Genomic DNA, 26,204 nt, shown 5'->3' with positions numbered 1-26,204 from the left:
AACAATTTTACTATTTGTAAGTCTGTTGTCTTAGCACAGCTCTAGATTCTAGACACTGAACACCTAAGGTGGTTCTTCCCTTCAAAGGACTTCATTCCTTGTCCCCTAAGAAAAATGTCGGGTGTAACAATGACAAAGGGACTCACAATACTAGCCTTTGGCAAAGCCTTTGTATCTCGGCTCAAACGAACACTGTGTGAGGACAAAGAATACTGCTTATTTCAAGGGACGAACAAAGCTCTGAGAGGGTCTGGAGGACTGGGGAGTCTTCTTACACTCAAGGACTCACCCTCTGCTTTTCTCTTGCACAGGCTGAATTCCACTCTCCTGGGTTTTCTCTAATGGGCCGTCTCAAGGCAGCGGAACCAGTGGCTGGCGAAACAGCGCCCCCAATGGGCCATGCGGCGTGGACATGAATTATCAAAATGTATTTTTCACCAGCCAGTTTTGATACACTGGATGAGAATTATAAGTCTCCCACAAGGATGGATCTATTATGCTTTCCATGTATTTTCTTCCAGGGGAATACAACCAAAAACCCACTGACACAAAAACAGACACACGGATCAATGGAACAGAACACAGAACCCAGAAATGGACACTCAACTCTATAGTAATATTCAACAAAGCACACAAGAATGCCCAAAGGAAAAAGACAGTGTCTTCAACAGACAGTGTTGGGAAAATCGGACAGCCATGTACGGAAGAATGAAACTGGACCACTTCCTTACACCACACACAAAAACAGGCTCAAAGTGGAGGGAAGACCTAAATGTGAGACAGGAATCCATCTAGTTCCTTGAGGAGAATACAGGCAGCAACCTCTTCGGCCTCAGCCACAGGAACCTGCTGCTAGATATGTCTCCAGACGCAAGGGAAACAAAGACACAAATGAACTATTGGGATTTCATCAAGATCAAAAGCTTTGGCATAGCAAAGGAAACAGCTGACAAAACCAAAAGACAACTGACAAAATGGGAGAAGACATTTGAGATGTCTTATCAGATAAATGGTTAGTATCCAAAATCTATAAAGAACTCACCAAACTCAACACCCCAAAACAAATAATCCAATCAATAAATGGGGAGAAGATATGAAGAGACATTTCTCCAAAGAAGACATACATCATGGCCAACAAACACATGAAAAAATGCCCATCATGAGGCATCAGGGAAATACAAATCAAACCCCCAGTGAGATACCACCTCACACCAGTCAGAATGACTAAAATTAAGTCAGGAAAGGACAGATGCTGGCAAGGATGCGGAGAAAGGGGAACCCTCCTGCACTGTTGGTGGGAATGCAAGCTGGTGCAGCCACTCTGGAAAACAGCATGGAGGTTCCTCATAAAGTTGAAAATAGAGCTACCCTAGGACCCAGCAATCGCACCACTGGATATTTACCCTAAAGATACAAATGTAGTGATCCAAAGGGGCACTTGTACCCCAATATTTATAGCAGCAATGTCCACAACAGCCAACCTATGGGAAGAGCCGAGATGTCCGTCGAGAGATGAGTGGAAAAAGGAGATGTGGTGTACACACAATGGAATATACTCGGCCAGCCAAAAGAAAAAAAACAAAAAACTTGCCATTGGAAGTGAAATAAGTCACTCAGAGAAAGACAATTATCAAATGATCTCAAGTCATATGTGGGAATTTAAGAAACAAACCAGAGGATCATGGGGGAAGAGAGGAAAAAGTAAAATAAGAAGAAATCAGACAGTGAGACAAAACACAAGAGAGAATCACAGGAAACGAACGCAGGGCTGCGGGAGGGAGAAGGTGGGGCACGGGGTGAACGAGTGACGGACACCGAGGGCCCTGATGTGATGAGCACCGGGTGTCTGTAAGACTGACGAATCACTGAGCTCTACCTCTGCAACTAGTAATACACTATATGTTAATTAATTGAATCTAAATTTAAAAAACTTTAAAAATTGAAACAAAATTTTAAATATTAATTCATTAACAACATAATGTATGACAGTCACGTAACTCACACTATTAAAATACCTATATTTTACAAAACAAAGCACACAAAACGAAAACACCCAAGTGGGTTCAGTAAATTAGCAGTCATTGTGGATCAAGCAAATTTCTTAGTTTTCAAGTTTACTGTGTTAACTGGCGACACTCGGTCGTTGTCACAGTCTACTTCCCTTCTTCCTGCCTTTCCCACTCTTTCTCCCTCCCTCCCTTTGTGGGGCTCTTACTCCGAAGTGCTGAAGTCATACGCTGGGTCATCCACCAACCGAAAAAAGGTACTCAAAGTACTCTTAAGAACAGATTTGGGGGCGCCTGGTAGCTCACTCGGTTGGGCGTCTGCCTTCCGTTAGGGTGGTGATTCCAGGGTCCCAGGGAATCCACGGCTCCCCTGTTTGTTCTCCTCTCACTGTCAAATGAATAAATACAATCTCTAAAAAAAAAAAAACAATCTTGAAAGTGTCCCATCATAGAGTCTCTTGTGATAAAACACCAATTTGGCCCAGGAAAAAAGCCAAAACAGACGTTGCCTGACCTACCCTCGGGTCCCCTCTGGGAGAGAGGTATGACTGGTAGGAGGGGTAAGAGGACCAGTAATGGTTTGATTCTAATGAGTTAATAAAGGAGGTTTTTATTTATTTATTTTTAAAGATCTTATTTATTTGTCAGAGAGAGAGGGGGAGAGAGAGAGTGCACAAGCAGGGGGAATGGCAGGGAGAGGGAGAAGCGGGCTCCCTGTTGAGCAAGGAGCCTGAAGTGGGACTCGATCCCAGGACCCTGGGACCATGACCTCAGTGGAAGGCAGACACTTAAATGACGGAGTCGCCCATGCATCCCTTAAAGGAGGTTTTTAAAACATAGGTTAGCAATTTACAAATTTCACTTTTTACTGGCTTTCAAAGAATGTACCTCTAAAAACTAAAGTTTTTTAAATCTATAAATGTAGTAAATGTTTAAAATGCAATAAATGTCTTAAGTGAGGTTGACTTTACTTATTGTGGGTAAGTGAGTGATTTGAAATGGTCAGTGTTCTCAAAGTACAAGAAACCGTAAAACCACAGTAAACTAATAGACTGGGGGCAGTGTACTTTGATACTGAGAAATTCTCTTTAGACCAAGAGATCCATTTTGAGGGCACGAGGAAACCTACACCGCAACCCTAATCATCTGCTAAAAAAAGCAAAGCATTACTGACAATCTAATTAGTGGGCCGTATCATACCGCACATGATCGTCACAGAGGAGCTGGTTAGAAACAGATTCTCAGGGGAGAGCTAGACTCAGCAAGCCAAGCATGGGTGACTGTCTCTCTCTCTCTCTTTTTTCTTTAAGATTTTATTTATTTACTTGTCAGAGAGAGATTGGGGGAGAGAGAGAGGGAACGAGAGCGAGAGCGTGCACATGCAGGGAAAGCTGTAGGCCGGAGAAGCAGGCTTCCCGCTGAGCAAGGAGCCTGATGTGGGACTCGATCCCAGGACCCGGGGATCATGATCTTAGCTGAAGGCAGCTGCTTAACCAACCAAGCCACGCAGGCGTTGCTGGGAGACCACTTTTAACAAGCCCCTGGGAGTCCAAGGGCAGCTCTGCCAAGACAGCCAGGACCAAACAGCAATGCTGCTTCAGTGCAGCGCCCCATGGGGAACCGAAGGTTTTATGATGGGAAATCCTGTACTGCAGGGTTTCCAGCAGTGAAGGTAAGAATGTCACGTCGAAAGCTGCCTATCCGGGTGGCACACACGCCACAAATGACAGATCTCAGAAAAGTTCTTCCCCCTTTCTACAGACACGTGGCTGGACCCAAAGCAAAGATGCCACTCTTTACTAGAACAGTCTCATCCTAGGGTGAAGGCAAAGAGTCTTTGCTAGATGTTCTGGAGGAGTCCTTCAAAAACTGCTCGCAGGTGGATTTACCTCCAGGAACATCTCCTTCCCAGGCCCGGAGCCGGGCCCCGGCGCAGGCAGCGCGGGCTTGCTGAGCGCGGGAGGAAAAGACTGGGCGGGGGGCAAGCAGGCGTCTGAAACGGGGCCACGGGGGCTTCTAGTTCTGGCCAGGGAGCAGCAGCAGTTCATGATGGAAGCATATGTGCTCAGAGAAAAGCTGGCCACCTCTTCCGAAGGAAGCCCGGCCGGCCGCTCAAGGACTGCAGGACGGCGGAGCGCGGCCACCAGCGGCAGCTGTGAGCTCGGCAGGACACAGAGCGGGCTCGGCGTGAAGGGGGCCGGGCGTCGGGTAGAGCGCCGCCTCCTCCACTTACCAGCCGCGGGACCCTGAAGTCATTTACCTTCTGCGTCTCCACTCCCTCCTCCTTCTGCCTTCTGGGGAGGCTTATGCAGTGAACTGGTAATATATGTAAATTGCACATAACATGATGTGTCCTCAATAAATGCGAATTATCGATTTATTCCATACGGATTCTCAAGTTAGCACTGCAAGCTGTGTTAAAAGGGACTCGAAACATTTCCTGGTGAAAATACTAGAACACAATGATTTTGTCGCTATATAAATCAGATTTTTTAAAAAAGATTTTTATTTGGGAGAAAGAGAGAGAACAAGTTGGGGGGAGGTAAGGTAGAGGGAGAGAGAGAGAGAGAGAGAGAAAGGCAGACTCCCCGCTGAGCAGGAAGCCGGAGGCCGGGCTTGGTCCCAGGACCCTGAGATCATGACCCGAACTGAAGTCAGACGCTTAACTGACTGAGCTACCCAGGTCCCCCTAAGTCAGATGTTATTACTAAGCACAGTCTGGTATTTTTGAGTAAAATATTTACACGTAGGGGCAAGGAGAAATGGAAAGAAAGTGCAATATTTCAAATAAACACTTCTTCTTTCTGCTGAAGGCTGATTTTATGTATTTCTTTTGAAGGTACTGAATTTTTAAAACTAAAGAGCAGACAAAAGAGATGCAACTTTATGTTACCACTTACACAGAGTCCTGGCTCATAGGTGGCCAAGCTTGCAAGAGCAAAACCAAGTGCTGAAACTCCGCCTCCTGGTGGCTGGACTCCAGGAGCTCCGTGAAGAGAGCGCGGCGGTTCTCTTCGTTCTCAATGTCAGCTATGTCTACCTGGAAGTGGAAATACACACTTGACCTTGGTGGCAGAGGCTACTTCACTGGTTTACAGAGGAATTCACATTTGATGATTCTGATTAAACACTCTTGAAAATTTTTACCATGTGTTGAAAGGAGAGATTCACCCCACCATCCCAACCACCCCCCACCCCCCAAAATCTTTAAAAAGCTCTAAGCCTTACCCTTATGTTAAACAAATGTTTAGAACAAATTACAGTAAGGTTCTGAATGTTCTTTACAAAAATAAATTCAAACAAGTAGAGGACTGGCTTCTTGGTATTTAATAAGCGTTATGTTAAAATACAGAATTATTATATATGAAATTATAATAGTTCATCACACCTAACATTAGTCAAACTTTTTTCATTTAAGTTATCATAAATGCATTTCTACTTCTCATTTCAGGATGATTATTGCTAAGTTTTCACATTGTCTAGACAATTTCTCTAATTTGAAATTTAAAGATTTGACTAAAGTGCATTTGTTATAGGATTTTTGTGACACATCAAAATCAAAAAAATATCCTTTTATTCCCATCTCCATTTCTTTTTTTTTTTTAAAGATTTTATTTATTTATTTGACAGACAGAGACCACAAGTAGGCAGAGAGGCAGGCAGAGAGAGAGAGAGGAGGAGGAAGCAGGCTCCCTGCTGAGCAAAGAGCCCGATGTGGGGCTCCATCCCAGGAACCCTGGGATCATGACCTGAGCCGAAGGCAGAGGCTTTAAACCACTGAGCCACCCAGGCGCCCCCTCATCTCCATTTCTAACGCAGAAGGAGTTCTGACCAAGTCAAGAACACGAATTTGTCCTCCCGTTGCGAAACTGAATGATACGCCCTTCACATCGAGACAGTCCTGAAACCAATCGCACCTCCAACATCTGCGGCTGACGGTTTTGCTATGCTAAATTAGAAAGCAGTTTTAATTATAAAAGTAAGCCAACAGCTGCTTTTCCTGTTCCCTAGTCTCTCTGAACATAGACTCTCTACATTTGGGTCCCTGAGACTCAGATGATGACAGATACCTTGAAAGGATACCGAGAACGAATGGTGACCTGCACATTTGTTAGTTTGCCTATACAAATGCATGTTTCCAAAGCATTTAATTTTGTGGTCATTTTGGCTCTAATCCAAAATAGCCACCTGAACAGGGTATTGCATGAATTCCCTATTTCCACAAGAGTTGATACGTACCATGAAATGACTGGTAACTACTATGGCAACCGGAGCTCACACCGCAACCCAACAGATCCTTCAAAGCCTGCCTGAAGCCCCATGTCACTCTCCACGGACTAACCCCAGAGCATTTGTAGTCTTTTAAATCATTTCAGAATCCAGGAAGAGTTCACCCTTAAAATGGCTTTGGTTGGAGAACAGCACGGGTGTTATTAACCTCCCTTTACAGATGAGGAAACCGCCTTCTCTGTCTGCATAATGCGGCTGGCAAGCGGCAGAGCTGATACGTAATTATCATCAGATCAGGATGTTCTGGAACGAGAGGACTCAACAAGCCAGATGAGCTCTGAAGTATTTAAATGGGTGGTCTAATTGGGAGTTTAGCAATATATTCTTGCCTATTTATAAAGAAACGTTTAAAACAAAAAAAATCTCAAACTCAAGATGTCTACCTGTTTGGACCCGACCTCCCACCGCCAACTCCTCTCCAAGCTCCGGAGCCCCATGGCCATCACACACGCTTCCACCTCAGGAACTCTGGTCTGTTTTCTCTGCCTGGCACATTCTCTCTGCAGACATCGGTGGGGCTTGTTTGCTTATTTCCTTCAAATCTCTCAAACGTCATCTCATCGGAGAAGGCGCTGTGTAACTGCCCCGCTCAGGCTGCATTCCCCTCTACCGTCAGTCTCTCGCACCTCTGTTTATGTCCCTTCTTAGCACATAAAAGTATGTGAAGTGTGACGTATTACATATCTTTTTGCTTACTCTCTTTCTCCTTCTATCACAGTGGACGCGCCTTGAAAAGAGAGACTTTCATTTGTTCACTGGTTTTTCCCTCCTCCTTAAAATAATGCCTAATGGACCGCAGATGCCCAGCACTTACTGAGTGTTTGAACAGATGGATAAACCAATGAATAAATGAAGACATTCCATCATTTATAAAATATCTTAGCCCAGAATGGCGATATTAAATATTCATGGAGTGGCCATAACTCCACGAATTTCTGAGCCAAATTCTTGGCTCTTTTGTTACTGAAGATGGATGTGAGGCTCATAAAGAAGATGCCACTGAGAAGGAAATCATTAAAAGAGACCCAGGGCGGGGTGGCGGGGGGCATCGTTTATTGACATTATGCCTTGACCAATAATGCTTTACGGGTAGTTGCGTGATTTCAGTACAGTCCAGCTCTCAGTCTCTTTTCCCTCATCCGCTAAACGGACTCTAAGAATCCACCAAAGTCTCAGGATTTCTGAGGAGGTGCCTGACAGTCAGCAGTGGGAAAGAGGGGTTGGTAAATGGCTGCTCTTTTCTGAGTTAAAATCCAAGTTTTTACAGTTTATTTGAAGAAAAGGTTTTGTGTTTTGAAAGTATTTAAAAACAACTGAATGGTAGGTCTGAAATGTTGCAAGCAGAGTCCATACTCCACTTGCTATAATTAACTCCTGCAGAATGAAAGACAAGGGATTTCTCCTTTACGTGGACCGTGGAGTCTACCACGGGTTACTCGATGCCTACCAGGAAGCAGAAGAGATCAGAAAAAAGTGATTCTTGTTTTCAGTATCATTTGGGTTTCTTTCTTTTCAAAAACTAACAGCTTGTCAATTTTTAGGACATGAAGTGTATCCTAAGGGAGAGAAAGATCTTTAAAAAAAACGATCAATTAAACCTTCATATGTTTGTTTTTATATCAGTGTGCCAAAAAGTTTCCATTTTTTAAAATGTGTTTGGCTAGGAGATTCTTTGTATAACACCTTCTTCATGTGGACACAGAGTTTTGAAAAGTGCGTTTTTGTCACGGAACATTTCCCTCTCACATCATAAAGGGTTTCAAATGTTTACACTGTTCAGCTCTTGAGAAAGTGATTTTAAATTCTCTACCACTGTAGCTGCAAAAGCCTCACCCTCTATGAGAGAAGAAAATGGGCCTGAAAACGGACCTGAGTACATGTTTTTTAAAGCCTGAGAAAGAATATGCTTTGCTGGATAATCATTACATACTTTGATACACAAGTGTTAATCTAGAATTTGTGTCTACATATTAAAATACCTAAATTTATCTAAATTCACCAAGATAATATAAGTTTGTCCTGTTCATCATTTCCTATAAGGTTTTAAAAATAATCTCAGGTAACCAAAACTCGAAGTGAATTTCGGCGTAAAGAAAGACAAACACGGGATGCCTGGGTGGCGCAGGCCATGATCCCAGGGTCCTGGGATTGAGTCCTGCATCGGGCACCTTGCTCAGGGGGGAGGCTGCTTCTCCCTCTGCCTCTACCTCCCACTCTGCCTGCTTGTCCTCTCTGACAAATAAATAAAATCTAAAAAAAAAAAAAAAAAAAAAAAGGGTCCAATTTCTTTAAAACAAACAAACAAAAAACATAAACATAAATTGATAAACAAAATGTCTCTGACCCTATTTTTCCCTATTCCTCCCTGCTAAGCACAATCATAAACTTTGGAAATAACAAAAAAGACAACCAAAGGACTCCTAAAAGCTAACCTTTTAGGGACCACAGGACTGGAGGCACAACACAGGCACAGTGTCTGATATCCCCTCATCCAAGGGAAGGATACTTAGACTCAGTGTTTTCTGACTCCTGACCAAAAAATATAAGATAGTCCAGGTAAGATCATTTCTCATCAGAGTTCCAGAGGAATAGAGAGAAAAGGTAGAGTTTAAAGAGTGTTTCAAGAAATAACATTTTAAAGCTTCCCAAATTTGGTGGACGATAGTAACATACAGATTCAAAAAGCTGAGAAAGCCCCAAACAGTGTAAACCCAAAGAAATCTACACCCAGACACATCATAATTAAACACCTGAAAACTCAAGACAAAGAAAAATAATCTTAAAAGAGGCCAGAAAGAAAACAATACATTCCCTATAAAGAGAAGAGTGATTTTAGTAACAGGTTATTGTTTATCCGAAAGTACAGAGGCCAGAAAAAAAGTGGCAGAATATTTTTCAAGTGTTAAAAGAACTGTCAACTATAAATTCTTTATATAGTAAAACTAACCTTTAGGATAAAAAGGGGTAACGGAAGCATTCTCAGGTAAAGAAAACTAAAAGATAATCTGTCGCGAACAGCCTTCAACTTAAAGACTGGCTAAAGAAACTTCTTCAGACAGAAAGGACATGGATCTTGGCCCAGTATATTTTCATATCACAACTAGTAACGTTACTCCTTCACGGTTACAAAAATTAATCCTAAATTGAAGAAAATCAGGATGTTATAAATCTGGCAACTTATCTGCAAAGAAATTAAAGAGGGAAGTATTATTTTGAGTCAATAAAAGTGAAAGCCATGGGTCTCAAAGGCTTACAGAAGGTGCAGAAGCATCAGATCAATATTAATACCATGGGAATTTAAATTCCCCAAAACATCTGAAAACAAGGTGCAGGCTGAACGCGAATGCAGACTGAGGCAAAAATCAGATTTTCTCTTTTCCAGAAAGTATCACAGTTCTTATTAAAATACAGACTGCTAGGACGCTCCAAGGCAAGGGTGAGGCGTATAGAGACCTGAACCATGTGCCTTAACAGCTACAAGAGGAAGTGACCACAGAACACAGTTTAGTGTCGAGGATAACTGAACAGCAGGTGGCTAGCAAGGGCTTCAACATACCTCCCCAAGGAGACCGTCAAATAATGATAAAGGGCACTTTGATCAAATACGCAGCTTTCAAAACAGTGCTGATAAAGTCAGAGTAACAGGGAAAGACATTATACTATGGAGACATTGCTGGACCTTTCTGAGGCTTACCGGCCTCTTCTGTAAGACGAAGAGAAAACACATCATATAGTATAGTTGTGATTATTAAATAAGAGAATGTGGCTAAGGGAGCTAGCCTAGTAACTGGCAGACGGGAAGATGTAATAGGTGACAGGGATTCTTTAAGTGACAGCTACATATAAAAAAGCGGAGAGCTGGGTGTGTGCTGTGAGTTCTTCTAATAAGAATTGGGTCTATAGATTAGACAGGACAGAAAAAGCATACGAAGAAATGTGGCTGTTTTAGGATAATGGGAACATGGGTTAATGTGCATCTCTTGTTAAAATCTCATTTACTTGTATAAGACAGGATTTGGAATGGCTCCACAGTATGCCTGCTAGAGACGAGTGAAAATAATCAGCCATTTCGCACAAGTTCATCTTCAAGTTTTGTGTGATTCTACTCTTTTCTCCTGTGAAAGAGAAAGTAATCTATGCCGCTGTCTCCTGCCCAGTCCGTGGGGGCGGTGGTGGGAGGGGTTCGCTTAGTGATGATCCCACACAGACACTTCTAACTAAACATCATAGGATTTTAAAGGGCAAAATTCAAGTGTGACTCAAACATGAAGATATCTCTTTCCCTTTTGTCTCTGGAAGCGATGCTTCTGTCCTCACTGAATTAGGTGACTTTAGCCTTTGCTGTAAGTCCATTTGTCAAGTAGCTGCAGCCTCCTTATCGGAGAGTCGCTGTCCTTGAGAAAGTGGACGGAGTCACCTATTCTCCGGCGAAAACAGCTTTGCCCTGAAATGTCTCTGTGGCCGCTGAACGTGAACGTGGCCTCCCTAAACTGAGGGCTCGTCCTGAAATCGCCCTTCCGGAGCACCGACACTGTGGCTTGTTTTCCTTCAGACATCCGTGAGTATGAAACACATATTAATGCACATCAACACACTTCATGAATGGAAAACAATTACCACCAGGTAGAGGATCGTTCTCGATGTGGTAATATTCATCACCATATTCCTACCTTCACGGAGCTGATGAGCTGTTACACTGCCTCTATGATTTATGCAATTTGGGGGGTAAACCTGAAATTCTTTCCAAACAAAAAGCCAAAAGTAAAACACAGAGAAGGCACCCTCAGCTGCGTCATACATAGCCTCAGCACTCTCCAACATCCAAACGCTGAAATGCTTCCTGCCTCTTCTCCTGTCGTCCTTCGACTTTTCTCACTACTCCTTAAAAGGAACGCAGAGTCAGCCCTGCTCGGGGAGAGGTTAGCACGACTGGCAAGGCTGCTGAGGTTCTCATACCTCTGGGCGCAAGGCCCTGGATATGATTCTCCTTTGAGAGAGAGCCCAAGTGGGTCCTGAGCTGACCCGACCCTGGGATAAGAGCCCAGGGATGGAGCAGTCACCCAGTGGCACATACTAAACCCAAGTGTGCGTCCCAGGAAGGGGTCACTGTGACCTACGACGTTTATAAGGCTATGAAGAAAGTCTGCCCAGTGAAGCGGGTAAGCAGAGCCTTGTATCTCAGCACAAAGACCCCGAGCCCCAGAAGTGTTGTTTAGGTATAAAACGCAGCCCTGAACTTAGTGTCCTTCTCAACAGAACGGGTTTGTTCTCTGCTTTTTCCTAGCGCCACTTCGTCCTCAGCAACTTAGGCAAACATCAGAGGGACCCCAGATGTGTTTCTTGTCCCCGCCACGTCTAAGCAGTCCCCCAGGCCCCTGGCAGTAACCCCTTCAGCTTTCTTTACCCTCCTCTATCTTCATAGCTGGTACCAAGTTCAAGGCCAAATTCAGACCACTTGACCACTGCCACTGACTGGCACCCCTCCTGCCCACTGTCCATGCAGAGGTCAGAGAGCTTTTCCTAAAGCATATCTGATCACATTGCTTCTCAGGCATCCCTCTCCCGAGGGGGCTTAGCACTGTCAAGGTGAACCCGTGCAGGACACTGGAAGTAGTCTGGCCTGTTTCTTTCCAGTCTCATCTCTTGCCTTCAATCAAGGCTCACCTCCTGGGAGCAGGCTTTCCTCACTGCCTCCGAACACAGATGCTGTGTGCACTCCCTTGAACCCTACGCACTGTGTAGCCATCTCCGTAGCATCTGCAGAGAATTTGCTTCTTTGCTTCTGTATCTATGTGCTCCACTGGATCGGAGTCCCCACACCAGTAGGGCCCATTTACCTGGACTGAAGCTGGAGATTTACATGCACTATCCCATAGTGACACCCAAGGTCAAGGAGCGAGCAAGTGGTAAGTAACAGTGGGAGCCGAATGCAGTTCTATGTGACGAGCCCAAACACTTCACTGCTAATGGCCTGGTCTCTTTGTCTAGTCCCAGAGTATGGCACGGGGATGGTGCATAATCTGTGCTTGGAGACTTACTAGGCCCGCCATTCTTCAGAACGTTCTGGGCAGCGCTGAACACGCACCGTGCTCTATATGGAGACAGTGAAAAAAGCTAAGAGATGAAGCAGTGCTTTCTGTTTTTTTAATCAAACTCCTCATTCCTCATGCCCAGTCATAGTCGATCCAGGCAACGGCACAGCAGAGAGAGGAGAAGGTGAGCAGAGCACGCTCTACGTAGTTCAAGGCTACCCAAACATTAGTGCTGAGAATCTTTCCCTGGCAGGTGGGAAGGAGTGCAGTATAGGGCCAAGAACACAGTCTTTGGGATCAGATGGGATTTGAACTCCAGTTCTATCGCTCACGAGCTGGGCGACCTCAACAGGTTATGTGACCTCATCTCAACCAGAGAATGGTAATGACTTGGCAAAGCTGTTCTAAAGATTACATGTGGTCAAAGTGCACTTCATACCCAATCCATGGTCCCCTCTTCCCCCCATGATAACTAGGACAAGAGCGAATATCTTTAAAGGGAAAAAACCCTTATTCCTAAAAGAGGGGCCTTCCAAGGTTTCCAAATATTTGCAGAACCCAGTAACACAAGTACTCTCTCAATTTTAATATATTTTAGGAGAAAAGCTCTATTATCATCAAGCTCTATTAGAACATTTCAGATCTCTTGCTTATGTCTGACAAACACGCTTGCTTGTGACTCATTTGCTTCCATTTGAGAAGCAACTGGCTGGTCAGAAATCACTGTCAGCAGAGGACAGCAAATTAGTACAAAACAGCAACAACAACCTAGAAGCACCAGGCCACTCTGCAAGGAAAGCTCTTCATTATTCCAAGCAAATCATTTTTGCTTGCATATAAGGAGGAAACAGCATGGTCTAATCCTTCCCCACCGTGGGAAGAACAGCAAATTGAAACTCAGGGGGCCTGGCCTTGCATTTCAAAGGTGACCTTACATAAGTTTTTAAAAAATTTAATATTCATTTATTCAACAACTATTTACTGAGAATATCTGTATGCTCCCTGCTCTCATGTTATTTATATTCTAATGGAAGAAGACATCATATAATGGACAGAAGGACAGGCAGGGAGAATTTAGCAGACAGTGATGGTTATAAGAAAATTAAAGACATTATGATATAGATTGTGACTAAGGACCTACTTTAGGATACAGCCACTTTAGAAATGGTGACATTTAAGCTAAAATCAGAGGAAGTAACTTCTTTCTGGACATCGTGTCCTCTTCTAGAAAATGTGACTATGGAATTGTCAGGCTTTTGAAAGCCTCCTCTGGTTCCAGGAATCAGTTTCAACAGTTATTAAAGATATATTACGTGTGTGGATAATTTCTATGTGTGGGGATATATGTGTGTAGGCATGTATATTTTTAACATCAACTACTACCCTATGCTTGATTAAGAAGATCATTTATAGCAGTGAGTCTTAGCTTTGAAGACATTTAAGGTAACAGTAAATTCCTTGTAAGAAATTAAGTCTAGCTTTGCATATTGAACCTGTCCTACAGTTCATTTTCTGAGCTCTGATAAAGAAGTATGTTTTTTGTTAATGTTTTGGCAAATGAAACTAAACTGGCCTCTAACCAGAAGAGTTAAATATGTCCTTGCATGTATCAAAGTAAGCAAAATGCAGGAATTTGTAATAAGATTAGAAGTTTTCTCAAACTAGGGCACCTGTGGCTCAGTTCGTTACTAGTCCGACTCTTGATCTCAGCTCAGGTTTTGATCTCAGGGCTGTGAGTTCAAGCCTTCCTCGTTGGGCTCCATGCTCAATGCTTATTTCCATGCTTAAAAATAATGATAGTAAGTATTCTTAAACTAATTTTTTCTGGTGATCACTTGTAACTACAGATCTGGATGGATTGAAATTTAAAGGGTGCAACTCTAAGTCACATGTCCTATTTTATACACAAACAGAAAAAACAATAAGGTGAAGGGTATGGAATTTTTTGAGGAAACATCAGTATTTTGGCCATATTTTTCATGCACCAGTTAACTAGAAAATTACAAAACCTGAAAAACTCAGATAAATGGTACCCAGGGAATGCACACCACACATTCATCCCTTCCCCACCACACGTTCTCTCCCGCCCTTCGCCTGGGCCCTCCACGCCAGGGCACGGAATGGGGAATGGGCAGGAAGGCCTTTCAAGCAGTTGAAAAATGAGGGCCTCTGAATTTTTAATTCTGTTAACTAATCATGAGAAAACTAGAAATCGCTGTCTCTCTGCAAACCAGTGAGGGAGCAGGCTCCACAGACTCGGTGTGGAATTTTGCAGGAGCTGGCTGGTTTCCCAGCAACACATTGATTTGTGGGGCCACTACTTTGGGCACCTTGAGGATAATTAAATATTAAGTCCCTCTTTGATGTATGCAAAGTCTGCCTAAGAGGATTACCAGCCACAGCAAAGGTAGCAGTCCTACATTTTCTGGTAATTGAACATTGCAATATCATTATCTATTCTTATCTTTGCTCGGTAAGAATCTGCCTCTACCCTGAATATTACCTTTGAGAATGAAGAAAGGGATAGAGAACAGAGAATATGTGAGCCCGTGCAGCCAACATTTTGGGGTCTTCTAGGTGTCTGGGAGAGAGAGACGAGGAAGACTTTAGTGTGTGTGTGGACGCAATGACAGTGAGCAAACCGTGCTCTCCCTCCTCCAGCCCGAGGTTCCACTTTGCACACCAAGTAGACAAGGCTCACAGTTCTAGAATCTTCTCTAAGGCAGTAAAGCAAGAGAGGAGGGAGGGTGGCCAAGACCTATGCTTACAAAGGATTTGTCCAACAGGCCCTGATCTTTCTACTGCTCTAGCGAAAGGTAAGAACAATAGTGGAGATGACCTCCAACGTAAACTCTGGGCACAGTTCTGTAACATTCTAGAACCTAATTCCATTGGGAAGACACAAGTTTTCTGCGTTCATTTTCCATGTGGCGAATGGTTATTTACAGCTATAGGCAGAGTTTCCTGACCAAATTCACGCGCCTTCCAAAACAGATTAAGATCGGCCACGCCAGGCTGACACAGAATACTTCATTTTTACGGGAGGAGGAGGAGACACTCACTGACTTAATGTATTTGGGGAGGAAGACTACAGATGAACGGCATAACTCAGCCACGAGGGTCGTTGCTGTATTCCCTTTACTATGTACCTGAAGAAACTCAGCTCGTTGGCTTCCGAGAACAGAGAAACTGCTCTTCTCCAAGGACAAAGGGAAAGGGGGAGAAAGTAAGAAGAGTAAGGGGGCATGAGGTGAATTTTACTTGAGTCAGAGATGTTGGGAGAGGTGTTTTCTAAGGGCCCAAAAAAGCAGTAACACGAGGATCTACACTCAGAGAAGAAGAGAAGCCAGGCTATGCTCAAACAGTCCAGTCAGTTTGGAAAAATATACGGAAAAGGAATCCTAACAAAGGCTAAGCTCCCTTAGATCCTGTTTTTGGAAAAGGTGTCTCTATAAAAGAAATTGAAATCTCAGAAATACCCAGAAGTCACTGGAATCCTACAAACGTTGGAAATTGTTCTTTGGGTAACTGGAAAGTGAAGGAAAGCTTAAAGAAGAAATAGTGGTTATGCTCAGACTCTTTCTGAAGCATTTTGCCCCAAATATCAAAGTGTCTGCTCTACTGTTTCCACATGACAGAGAAGACAGTTGTTTCCCCCATTCCCTGGCTCCCACCGTGTTCCGTAATATTGCTGGACTAGAGACTCGTCATAACATGCAGCGAGGCTCCGACCAGAAAAAACGGCCTCATTGTCTCCCTCCGGCTCCAGCCTTCAAGGAAGAGGAAACTGAGCATGGTTGAGAACTTGGAAACTGGCGTTTCTGTCAGGCGTTTCTGAGGGGCGCCTGGGTGGCTCAGTGGGTTGAAGCCTCTGCCTTCGGCTCAGGTCATGTTCCCAGGGCCCTGGGACTGAGCCCCACATCAGCCTCTTTGCTCAGTAGGGAGCCTGCTTTCTCCTTTCTCTTTGCCTACTTGTGATCTCTGTCTGTCAAATAAATAATAATAAATAAAATTTTAATAGTAAAAATCTTAATAAATCTTAATAATAATAAATAAAATCTTAAAAGAAAAGAGAAGCACCTGAGAGTAGGAGTTCATTTGTCTCAGAAGGAGTCATAATCCAAGGTCTCATGTGGCAAAAATAATATGACCTAATTCTGAGCTTACTTACCTTGGAGACACTACGTGAATCTTCCTGTCCAGCAAACCTCTAACATCGACCACACCAGGGACCTGGACTCTAATTCATCGTCTACCGCATTTGTGTCCACAGACTGCTCTTTAAGAAGACTGTTAGTGATCTCTCTCTTTTTTTTTTTAAGATTTTATTGATTTACTTGACAGGCAGAGATCACAAGTAGGCGGAGAGGAAGGCAGAGAGAGAGAGAGAGAGAGAGAGAGGAGGAAGCAGGCTCTCGGCTGAGCAGAGAGCCCGATGCGGGGCTCAATCCCAGGACCCTGAGATCATGACCTGAGTCGAAGGCAGAGGCTTTAACCCACTGAGCCACCCAGGTGCCCTTGTTAGTGATCTCGTAATGTAATTCAAGGAACAATGTTGAGATTAAATATGCTGGTAAGGTCATGGGGCTTCAGAAAGAGTATTATTCAGAGACTAGTGACTTCTGTAGGTTGCAATCCATTTCAGCAATTTGGCAAGATTACAGAACCTCTGATAAGTCCATCTTTTCTACATATCCAATTCTCTAACTCTAAAGACAGAGAATTACCTCTTTCTCTCACATAGGGAAATAAGAATATATAAGAATGATATTTAGGAAGATGTTCTGAGATGAGTCTCAAGATATTCTCAATATCTGATTCATTGTTAAAAGAAAAAATTCATTGTTCTTTCAATGCAGTAATAAGGACATAAATATTAATTAAAGGGCAAAACTTTAAAATTAGAAGGTAAATCGAGTTGTAGTCAGACTTCCAGGAAATTCTCTCACAGAGTAAATTATATGGGAAGTTTTATTGTATTGGTATATGGTCTACCCTTCAGGCTAAGGCACTCAACTGAGGTGAGGATTCCTACATCCTATGTCTTTTCAGATGCATCCATTCAGAGTTCAACCAAACATCAATGGGCACCCTATTTCTTTGATTTAGGAATCAGCATTCCCATTTCCTCAATCAACAAGTATCTGAGCTCAGAGTATGTGCACGGCACACTTAGGGGAATTCAAAAGACAGTAATACAACCTTCAGGGCTTCTGAGTTTCCACAGCAGTGGGGAGACAAGACTTTAATAGTAATGATAATGATAGTAACAATAATGATACACAATACGTAATTAAAGCTCAAATGTGTGGAATTCAAAGTTAAGTGTGAAATGGTCAGGGGAGGTTCCAGAGAGAAGACGGACTGAGTGAAGCGTCTTGAAGGCTGGGATAGAGAAACTGAGATCTTGTGTGTGTGCTGCATTGTCGCTCTAGGTACAGAAGAGAGAGGAGGGCACCTGCCTGCCTGCCTGGGCAGAGTATGAGAAAAATGAATGAGCTAAACCGCACACTGCGTTTCCCTTTCCAAACGCACTTCTGCACGGACCGGGAGAGCTGCGGGAATTAACTCGTACATGATGAATCCTGACTACATCCTATGAAGAGAAAAATGATCCACACACATGGGGGGGTGCACGAGACACCACCTCCGGTGCGCACGCCTCTTCAAACCGATGGAAAACTCCAAACCAGCTTTGTTGTGCATATTTAACTCCTAAACAGCCGGACTGAGAACACAGGGGACGGGTGACATCCTGAACGGATTATTCACTGGCACGCTGTCCAAAGTACTCAAGAAATAACCTCCGATGATTTTTAACAGAGAAAACATTTGATAACCAGTCGGATGCTCCCCTACCTGTCTCTGGGGCCAAGTGGCTTTGAGAATGGCTTCCGTTCTAAAGAACACAAGGAGCTTGCCATCCTCCTCCGTCAGGTTGAAGGACTGTCCCAAAATCTGCAGCACCTGAATGCGAGGTCTCACAGGCCAGGCGTCATCAGCACAGAAGGGCCGCAGCCACTCCAGCAGGTCCTCGGAGGAAACCAAGTCTTCTCTGAAGGGCAGGTTAGATAGAAACTCATTAAGTCTTAAAAAAAAGAAAAATCCCAGTAACCAAATGCAGTGATTAACCCAAAGCCTTGTTTGTTGGGTGACACTGGTGTTTTTTTTTTTTTTTCTATTAAGATAAATTTAGGTTTTATTTTTTATTTTTTTAAAGATTTTATTTATTTATTTGACAGACCGAGATCACAAGTAGGCAGAGGCAGGCAGAGAGAGAGGAGGAAGCAGGCTCCCCACTAAGCAGAGAGCCTGATGCGGGGCTCGATCCCAGGACCCTGGGATCATGACCTGAGCCAAAGGCAGAGGCTTTAACCCACTGAGCCATCCAGGCGCCCCGATAAATTTGGGTTTTAAATGGCACAAAGCAACCATACGAGGTATTTTTAAAACTATGTAAGATGAATGTAATTTTTAAGCAGTTATCACACTGAGTTGCATGAAGCAGATGGAAAATAATCAATATATTCTTAGTTAGTCTGTGTCTTAGACAAAGTATAGTAAGAAGTATGGTTTATTTCTGTTACTGATACACAGAGAGCCAGGCATCATTCTGAGTTTTATATAAACTATTACTAGTTGACAGTAACTATGCAAAGTAGATATTACAAATTCTATTTTATTTTAAAATTTTTTTCTAGTTGTAGAGATAACTAACACATAACATTGTGTAAGTTTAAGATGCATAACTTAATGATCTGATATACGTATATGTTGTGGAATGGTTACTAATAAGATAACACCCATTGCCTGACATCATTACATTTTTTTCCTTGAGATTAGAATTTTTAAGATCTACTCTCTTTGTAACCTTCAAATAGATAATATTATTAATATTGTTAGCCCTTATGCTGTACATGTAAATTTCTTTTTATAGATGAGGACATGGGTTTCAAAGAAGGAATATGTTATGTTCACAGATATCTAGAACGGTGCAATACAAGCTCCAAGCGCATGTTCCTTCTACCACTATACTCTGACAGAATTTCCATATGGGGTTAGAGCATCAGGCTTTATATTACCCTAAAGATAAAATATGAATGCATGGTTATTAAAAGTACTGTGAAGTCTAAAAAGCTACAGAGAAAGAAATATTTGTGCAACTTTCTATCCAGCTCTAGAATCTCTTCCCTTGTAATCCCAAATGGGCCATCTCAGGAGAGCAACTGGTTTGATGATGATGTCAATGAATTACTACTGATTACTATTAAGAGGTCTCATACAGATACCTCACTTGCACAAGGCCCTGAGGAGCAGTGATAAAGCCCTGAGTCACATAGGTTTTGCTGTAACCACAACCTTATGAGGATTCCGGCAATAAATCACCTGCACCAAGTCCCAAATTCTATGACCTAACAAGACCACAGATTTGCAAACCAAGGGAGACTTCTACCTTGCAGGACTGTGATCTCTGCAAGTTAACTATTTGTCATTTTATGGCAGTCAGGGGTGCCTGAGGAATGCTACACATATGGAGGGGAGCGGGTGAAGGGGTGGGGTGCAAGGCGCCAGCTTTTGCTTTGTCCTCAGCCAGCCTCCTGCTTCTTCAGAAATTCTGAAAGATTCGACAATTTCCACTGAGTGTTCCTGTTAGTATGCATTCTATAATATACTTGTCAATACAACTTCATGGAAATTCCAATTAAAAAGATAACTCATGGGGTGCCTGGGTGGCTCAGCAGGTTAAAGCCTCTGCCTTCGGCTCAGGTCATGATCCCAGCGTCCTGGGATCGAGCCCATCGGGCTCTCTGCTCAGCAGGAGGCCTGCTTCCTCTTCTCTCTCTGCCTGCCTCTCTGCCTACTTGTGATCTCTGTCTGTCAAATAAATAAATAAAATCTTAAAAAGAAAAGATAATTTATTATTTGTATTTCAGAATAAAAGAAACGGTTAAACACCATGGCTAACTGGCTCAAGCATTTTCTCAACCTACGACATCATTTCTTAGCTTTACCTAGTGTCCTTGCTATGGGTCAAAATTGGCAAACCTGGGGTACAAGAAAAGGAGAGCACCCCCAGGATCTCCTGGAAATCTCTGCGGCAAGTAGGGAGACAATGTCAGGCAGAGCAAAAGTGTTTCGGGGGAATGGGCTGGAAATGGGAACCCTGGCCCCATATAAAAATCATGGATGTCACCATCCCCATTTTATAGTAAAGTAGACAAAGGTCCTGTAGGTGGGTCTCTTGGAGTTTGTGAAACAAAGATAACGTACACGAAGTACTTCACCACAATACACGGCGCAGGGGAAGTTCTTAATAAATAGTCACCATCAGTCGCATAGTGATCATTATGGTTCTTATTGGTATTACCCAAACACCAGTTTGTGCTTGATACAGGGATGAAAATCACAGCATTCCTGCCTTCGAGGAACTGGTAACAGTGCAGGAAGATTTTTAAAGTGACTGTTATTCAAATTACTAATTGTGTAAATATGAATGATCATTTTGGAGAAGCAGTGAGTAGAAGAGGGAAGGCTTCACAGAGGCTGTGGCATTTGCACAGGCCCATAATGGACAAAATGGCATGGACGTACATGGAAATGTGGGGGGAAACCATCCAGACAAAGAGGAGAGCAAGAAAAGAACCCAAAGACTCGAAAGGACAGCATATGTTCAGGGGGTGCTTAGAGCACAGTCGTCCAGGTGGTAAACGAGGGACGGGCTGAGGTAGGGAAGAGAGGTCTCCTCGCGTGGGTGGCCCAGAGCACGCGCCAAAGGCTACGAAGGCAGTTTCACGCTTGGAAAGCTCAGGCTCGGCAGCTGTCAGGCCCAGACTCAGCTCCCAGGCTGACTTCTCCCTAACGTGACACTGACCAAGAAGCCACTTCAAGGTTCTGAGCCCCAGTCCCTCATTTGTAAATTGGAGATGGATACCACTCCCTTACCCATGAAGCTTTTGAGAACGAAACAAACACGTAAGTGATCAATTTAAAGCACATAATACATCAAGAGATAACTAAGTGCTTCAATTAGGGGCAACCATTATCATCAAGGATCTTTGGTCTTAACTTTGTATGGAATGAGAACAATGGGGGATTTCGGAGTACTGAAAAGTGATCATCCTGTTAAGTGATCAGAGAAGTGTATAGGCTGGGGCAGGCTCAGGCCCTTTTGGGTGAAGCCTACAGGGGTCCAATTAGGTATATTGAAGAGGAGCTTAAAGCACATTTTTGGCCTGGAGTCCGAAGCAATTTCACATAATATGAAGCTGATTTTTTTTACCCTGCCACCCTAGTGCCTAATGTGGAGCAGGTAGGATGAGCCACAAGAAGAAGCTGGAGTCACGAAGATTGCAGCTGGAAGTATGACAATTACCCAAGACCTGACTATGGTGAACAAGAATGAAAACAGTGACTTAAGGAATTACAAGGAGCTATGAATTCTACACTTCATCATTACTCTCTTTCAAGCATTCTGTTATCATCTCCAATCTGCAGATGAGGAAACAACCACAGAGAGGTTTAATGTCCAAGGTCACCAAATAAGGAGTGGAGCCAATATTTGAACTTGGACGATCTTAATGCCTCATCAATTATTACACAGTACTACCAAACCATACAGGAGCATGTTCCAGAACACGGTGGCAGAAGATTACAATTACTCATATACTGATGAGATACAGAAAATTATTATGTTTTCCAAGTCATTATATTGAGTTAGATTTCATTTACATTAGAATTTATTATGTGGTTGGTAATACTTGACATTTTGGGGAAATCTGCTATAACTTTGGGTTGATCGTTTTAAGCACATAATAAAATTATGAAAACTCATTCCTAGAACGGAAGGAAGTGCTGTGCTTTGGAAGCACCGTGTTCTAGGCAAGCCTCACTGATAGCTGCGTGAATACTGGTGTTCAGTAAGATCACACAGAAGTGAAAGGCAGGTCTGTGGGAAAAGTCACCCAAGGACATTACCTAGATACCATCTCCTAAAGATTTTGACTGCAAAATGGCTAAAATTTTCATTTCAGTCTGAGTTTTTAAAATCCATAGTCATGGGGTGCCTGGGTGGCTCAGTGGGTTAAAGCCTCTGCTTTCGGCTCAGGTCATGATCCCAGGGTCTTGGAATTGAGCCCTGAATCAGGCTCTCTGCTCAATAGGGAGCCTGCTTCCCTCTCTCTCTATGCATGCCTCTCTGCCTCCTTGTGATCTCTGTCAAATAAATAAATAAAACCTTTTTTTAAAAAAAATAAAAATAAAATCCATAGTCACTTTCATGACTCATCAAATATACCTACACACATATACGGAGACAGAGAAAGAGCAGAAATTTGATAAAATGGCAACAAACTGACAAATCAAGTGGGAGAGTATACAGGTATTCTTTTTCCTATGCTTGTAACTTTCCTGTGGGTTTGAAATTTTTGAAGTAAATAGGTGAGAGATAACCAATTATGACTTTCATAATGTGAAAAAACAGAACAGGAAGAAGGAAAATGATCCCATTTACATAGTATTTTATGAAGGCAAGGAGAAGATTTAATGAGCTTAGGAATAAAAAGAGAACATTATTACTTTATTATAAAAGTTATACAAATATTTTTAAACTGATAAAGTTATAGAACAGATAAAAGAAAAAAATCACTCATAGTTTCACTGCAAATAGCCATTTTCCACCTTTTTCTCTATAATGAGGTTTTTCTGGGGAGGAGGTTGTTATACTGCACAGAGTAACTTACTACACTGTTTTAAAAAAAATTAACCACTAAAGGAAACACACATTCACACAATCGGTTTTGGCCCAAAAAATAAGGAGTCCTCTGAAATAGCTCTATTAGCAGAGAAGACAGCAGCAATAACAACAGAAATACGCTCACTGAATGATTAATTTGAGAAAAGTGGTGTTCTATAGAACAAGAGGATATTCACAAAAGGAATAGAAGAGAAATGTCAGCCAAACAAAAGCACTTACTGAATCAAAGTAAAAAGACAGATTGTGAGAATATTAATAAGCTAATCCTTGGTAAAAGAATTTTCAGATTCTGTGTGGCATATTCCTACAAAGATAACTCAACCTTGAACTTACATTGTTAAGGTTCACTAAAAAAGATGGTCAATACAAAAGCACTTTATATAATCATGACACACTACACAAATAAAATTATTATTCTTATTTAGGAATGGGGGAATGAAAAGACTGCATTCCAACAAAAAAAAAAACCAAAACACAGACCACTGTGATTTCGTATAAACATAAATGTCATAGAATTTGAATGCCTGAAGGGAACAGAAGGTCACTTAGTCATATCTTTTATATGGAAGTACAAACTGGCAGCCGAAGTTTTGTGTTGGTTTGTATGGTATATGCCAATGTTTCAAAATTTAAATTTTTACAGGAAATCAAGATTTTTCCAGCTCCTCTATCTCCTCCCCCAGTTTTACTGAGATGGAACTGACATATGGCACTGTATAAACTGACGGGGCAGAGCATCATGATTTGACTTACATGTACGGTGAACGGATTCCACAGTAACTTTAGTTAACATCCGTCAGCTCATTTAGATTAAAAAAGAAATGTTTTTCCTTGTGATGAAATCTCTTTGCATCTACTCCCTTAACCACCCGTTCCCCCTGGAAAGCTGGATGATAAGGACACACCAGCCACTGGCTGCTATTTCCTACAGACAAGGCCCACGTGAGCGCGCGTTCCGCTCACCCTCCACCCCCTCCTTCTTCTCGGTAAGCCCTGCCCACCTCGCTCATTCCCGTCACCCGCCTGGCCTCCATGGGAAACACATGTGCAAACCCTGATGTGTAAAAGGCTAGGTGAGATGAAGAAGGGGGTGAGGAGGGGCAGCAAGTAACCGAAGTGCGTGAGCAGTGAGAGACCCCAATATTCGTGTTCTACGTAGATCCCACAACTCGGGTCACTGATCCACATGCCACGCACACTTGCCTCACTGCATTCGGAGCTGCGTGGAGGAGACCCTCCCCGGTGTAACAGCTTCTATTATTGGTGCTCGGCCAGGAATTAGAGAACTGCAAATAAATGAACTCATAACATGCTAATAGCCTGGCTATAGTGGAGAAAGTGTGACTTCCTACAAATAATTAACATAATCAAATTCTATCAAAAGAATAATTCCTACAAAGGAAATAATTTTGATGTACACACAACTCTAATCTCAAGCCTGAACTTTTTGGCAAACACGAATAACAGCCTTTCGTGGCTGTTCCCAAATGTATGCCAACCCAGAAACTCTTCCTGAGGTTCGTTTATCAGTAAAAGCTTGGGCACATCTTGCTAAAATGAGGCAAAAATGACAGCTATGAAGTCTTCAGTATGGCCTGAGGTGGCCCTGAGAAATACCACAGGACAGTGGACCCACCAGCCTCACTGGTGACCATGGCTATCAGCAAGGCTCAGGACGACAGCACACAATGCTCGTGCACTGTGGGTACCTAGGCGACGGCTGATGATTTATTTTGTCCCACACAGCATGAAGACTAAGAAGAAATCAGATTCAATTTGCTTTGGTGGGCTTTCTTTCCTTTTTTTTTTTTCTTTTATTTTCCGAGCTCTAAAAAGACTGTGAAATCCCCAGGTAATACCAAAGAGCTCAATGAAGTCTGAAAGATCTGACGATGTTCAATATCCAGGAAGCCCTCGGACAGCTGAAGCCAGACTGTGATTAAGTAGCAATTTACACAAGCAAACAACAACTTCCAAAATACTCAATAGTTTTGAAGGAAATCTTTTTTCCTTTTTAAATAGTGCACAGAGGAATTCCGCATTAATTGTCTGTTCTCTGAGTGGATTTATTTCTGCACATCCTTTTGAGAATCACTAATGTCCTGGTTCACACGGGTTGCTCATTCCTGTTAAGAAGCTGTCTAAAGCTAGAGGAGTGGGGGGTGCGGGGGTAGAAGAGGAGAAGAGGCCCTGGCAGAGGGAAGGAAAGGCAAAAGGCGGGGAAAAGTGGCAGAAGTGATGCCAAGACCTTGCTCCTTCAAGTTCAGTCCGAGGACGAAGCAACACTTGGGGGCTGGTTACACAGGCACAATTTCAGGCCCTACCCAGACCTACTCGAGTAAAATCTGTATCTTCAGAAGACCCCCAGGCAATTCCTGCACACAGTGGCGTCTGAGAAGTCCTGTCTGTTGCGGGCTCTTTAATGAGAGGTGAGAGGAACTTCTGAGCATGTCCTTACCTTACCTGGGTGAGCCCGGACACACGACGAAACCTGTTTGAGCATCATGTCCTACTCTGAAATGGGGGCAATAACAACACTATAACGGGACTGTTGTGAGGATTCAGTGGGTTCCCGAAAAGCCACTTTGGGGAAGATCTCAGCACTGAGTCATCAACGTTCATTACTTTTTTGTTTTTAAATGTATGATGATCTTTTCTTAGTTCTAGGTTTAACAAATATATTGTTCTAGAAAATTGTTTTAGCTACTAATGTTTTTAAGCCCATTTTTCTTAAGCAATCTAATCAACCAATTCTTAACCCAACCAGGAAATTTATATTCTTAAAATATGTTAGAGACATACATAAAACAGGAACGAAAGTACACTTATAAAATTCAATGTATGTGCCTGAGCCTCTCAATAATTAATTACCTTAATCTCATCTTTAATTGTAGATGCTACAGAAGATCTTTGACACTATTTCAAATCCTTACAATACTTAGCCCTGATGTCTGGAGGCAAGAATTGGTTCCACTGGAAAGGAAGTCTGTCTGTCCAGACACGCCCCAGGCGGCCTGTCTGGGTGCCGTAGATGCATGAGGCCAACATTTAGCACAGGCGGAAGAGGAGGGACATGGGGCTTTGTGAATGAAGCGGAAGCTATAGTTCAAAGGCGAATCAGAC

General features: G+C 42.8%; 1 protein-coding gene across 3 annotated transcripts in view; it reads right to left on the bottom strand.

Annotated features, from left to right (window-relative positions):
• Positions 1-26,204, bottom strand: part of NBAS (NBAS subunit of NRZ tethering complex) — a 327,228-nt gene that overhangs the window by 19,694 nt on the left and 281,330 nt on the right. For all 3 annotated transcript variants that reach the window (XM_032353267.1, XM_032353268.1, XM_032353269.1), the window contains 2 exons: positions 18,188-18,383; positions 4,907-5,046 (listed from right to left, as the gene is read on the bottom strand). In XM_032353267.1, the coding sequence (XP_032209158.1) occupies positions 4,907-5,046; positions 18,188-18,383 (336 nt within the window). The remainder of the gene's footprint in view (positions 1-4,906; positions 5,047-18,187; positions 18,384-26,204) is intronic.

This window comes from Mustela erminea, chromosome 7, assembly GCF_009829155.1.
Source record: "Mustela erminea isolate mMusErm1 chromosome 7, mMusErm1.Pri, whole genome shotgun sequence".
NCBI lineage: Eukaryota > Metazoa > Chordata > Mammalia > Carnivora > Mustelidae > Mustela > Mustela erminea.
Note: the sequence above shows the minus strand (reverse complement) of the source record. Positions and strands in the feature narration are given on the sequence as shown.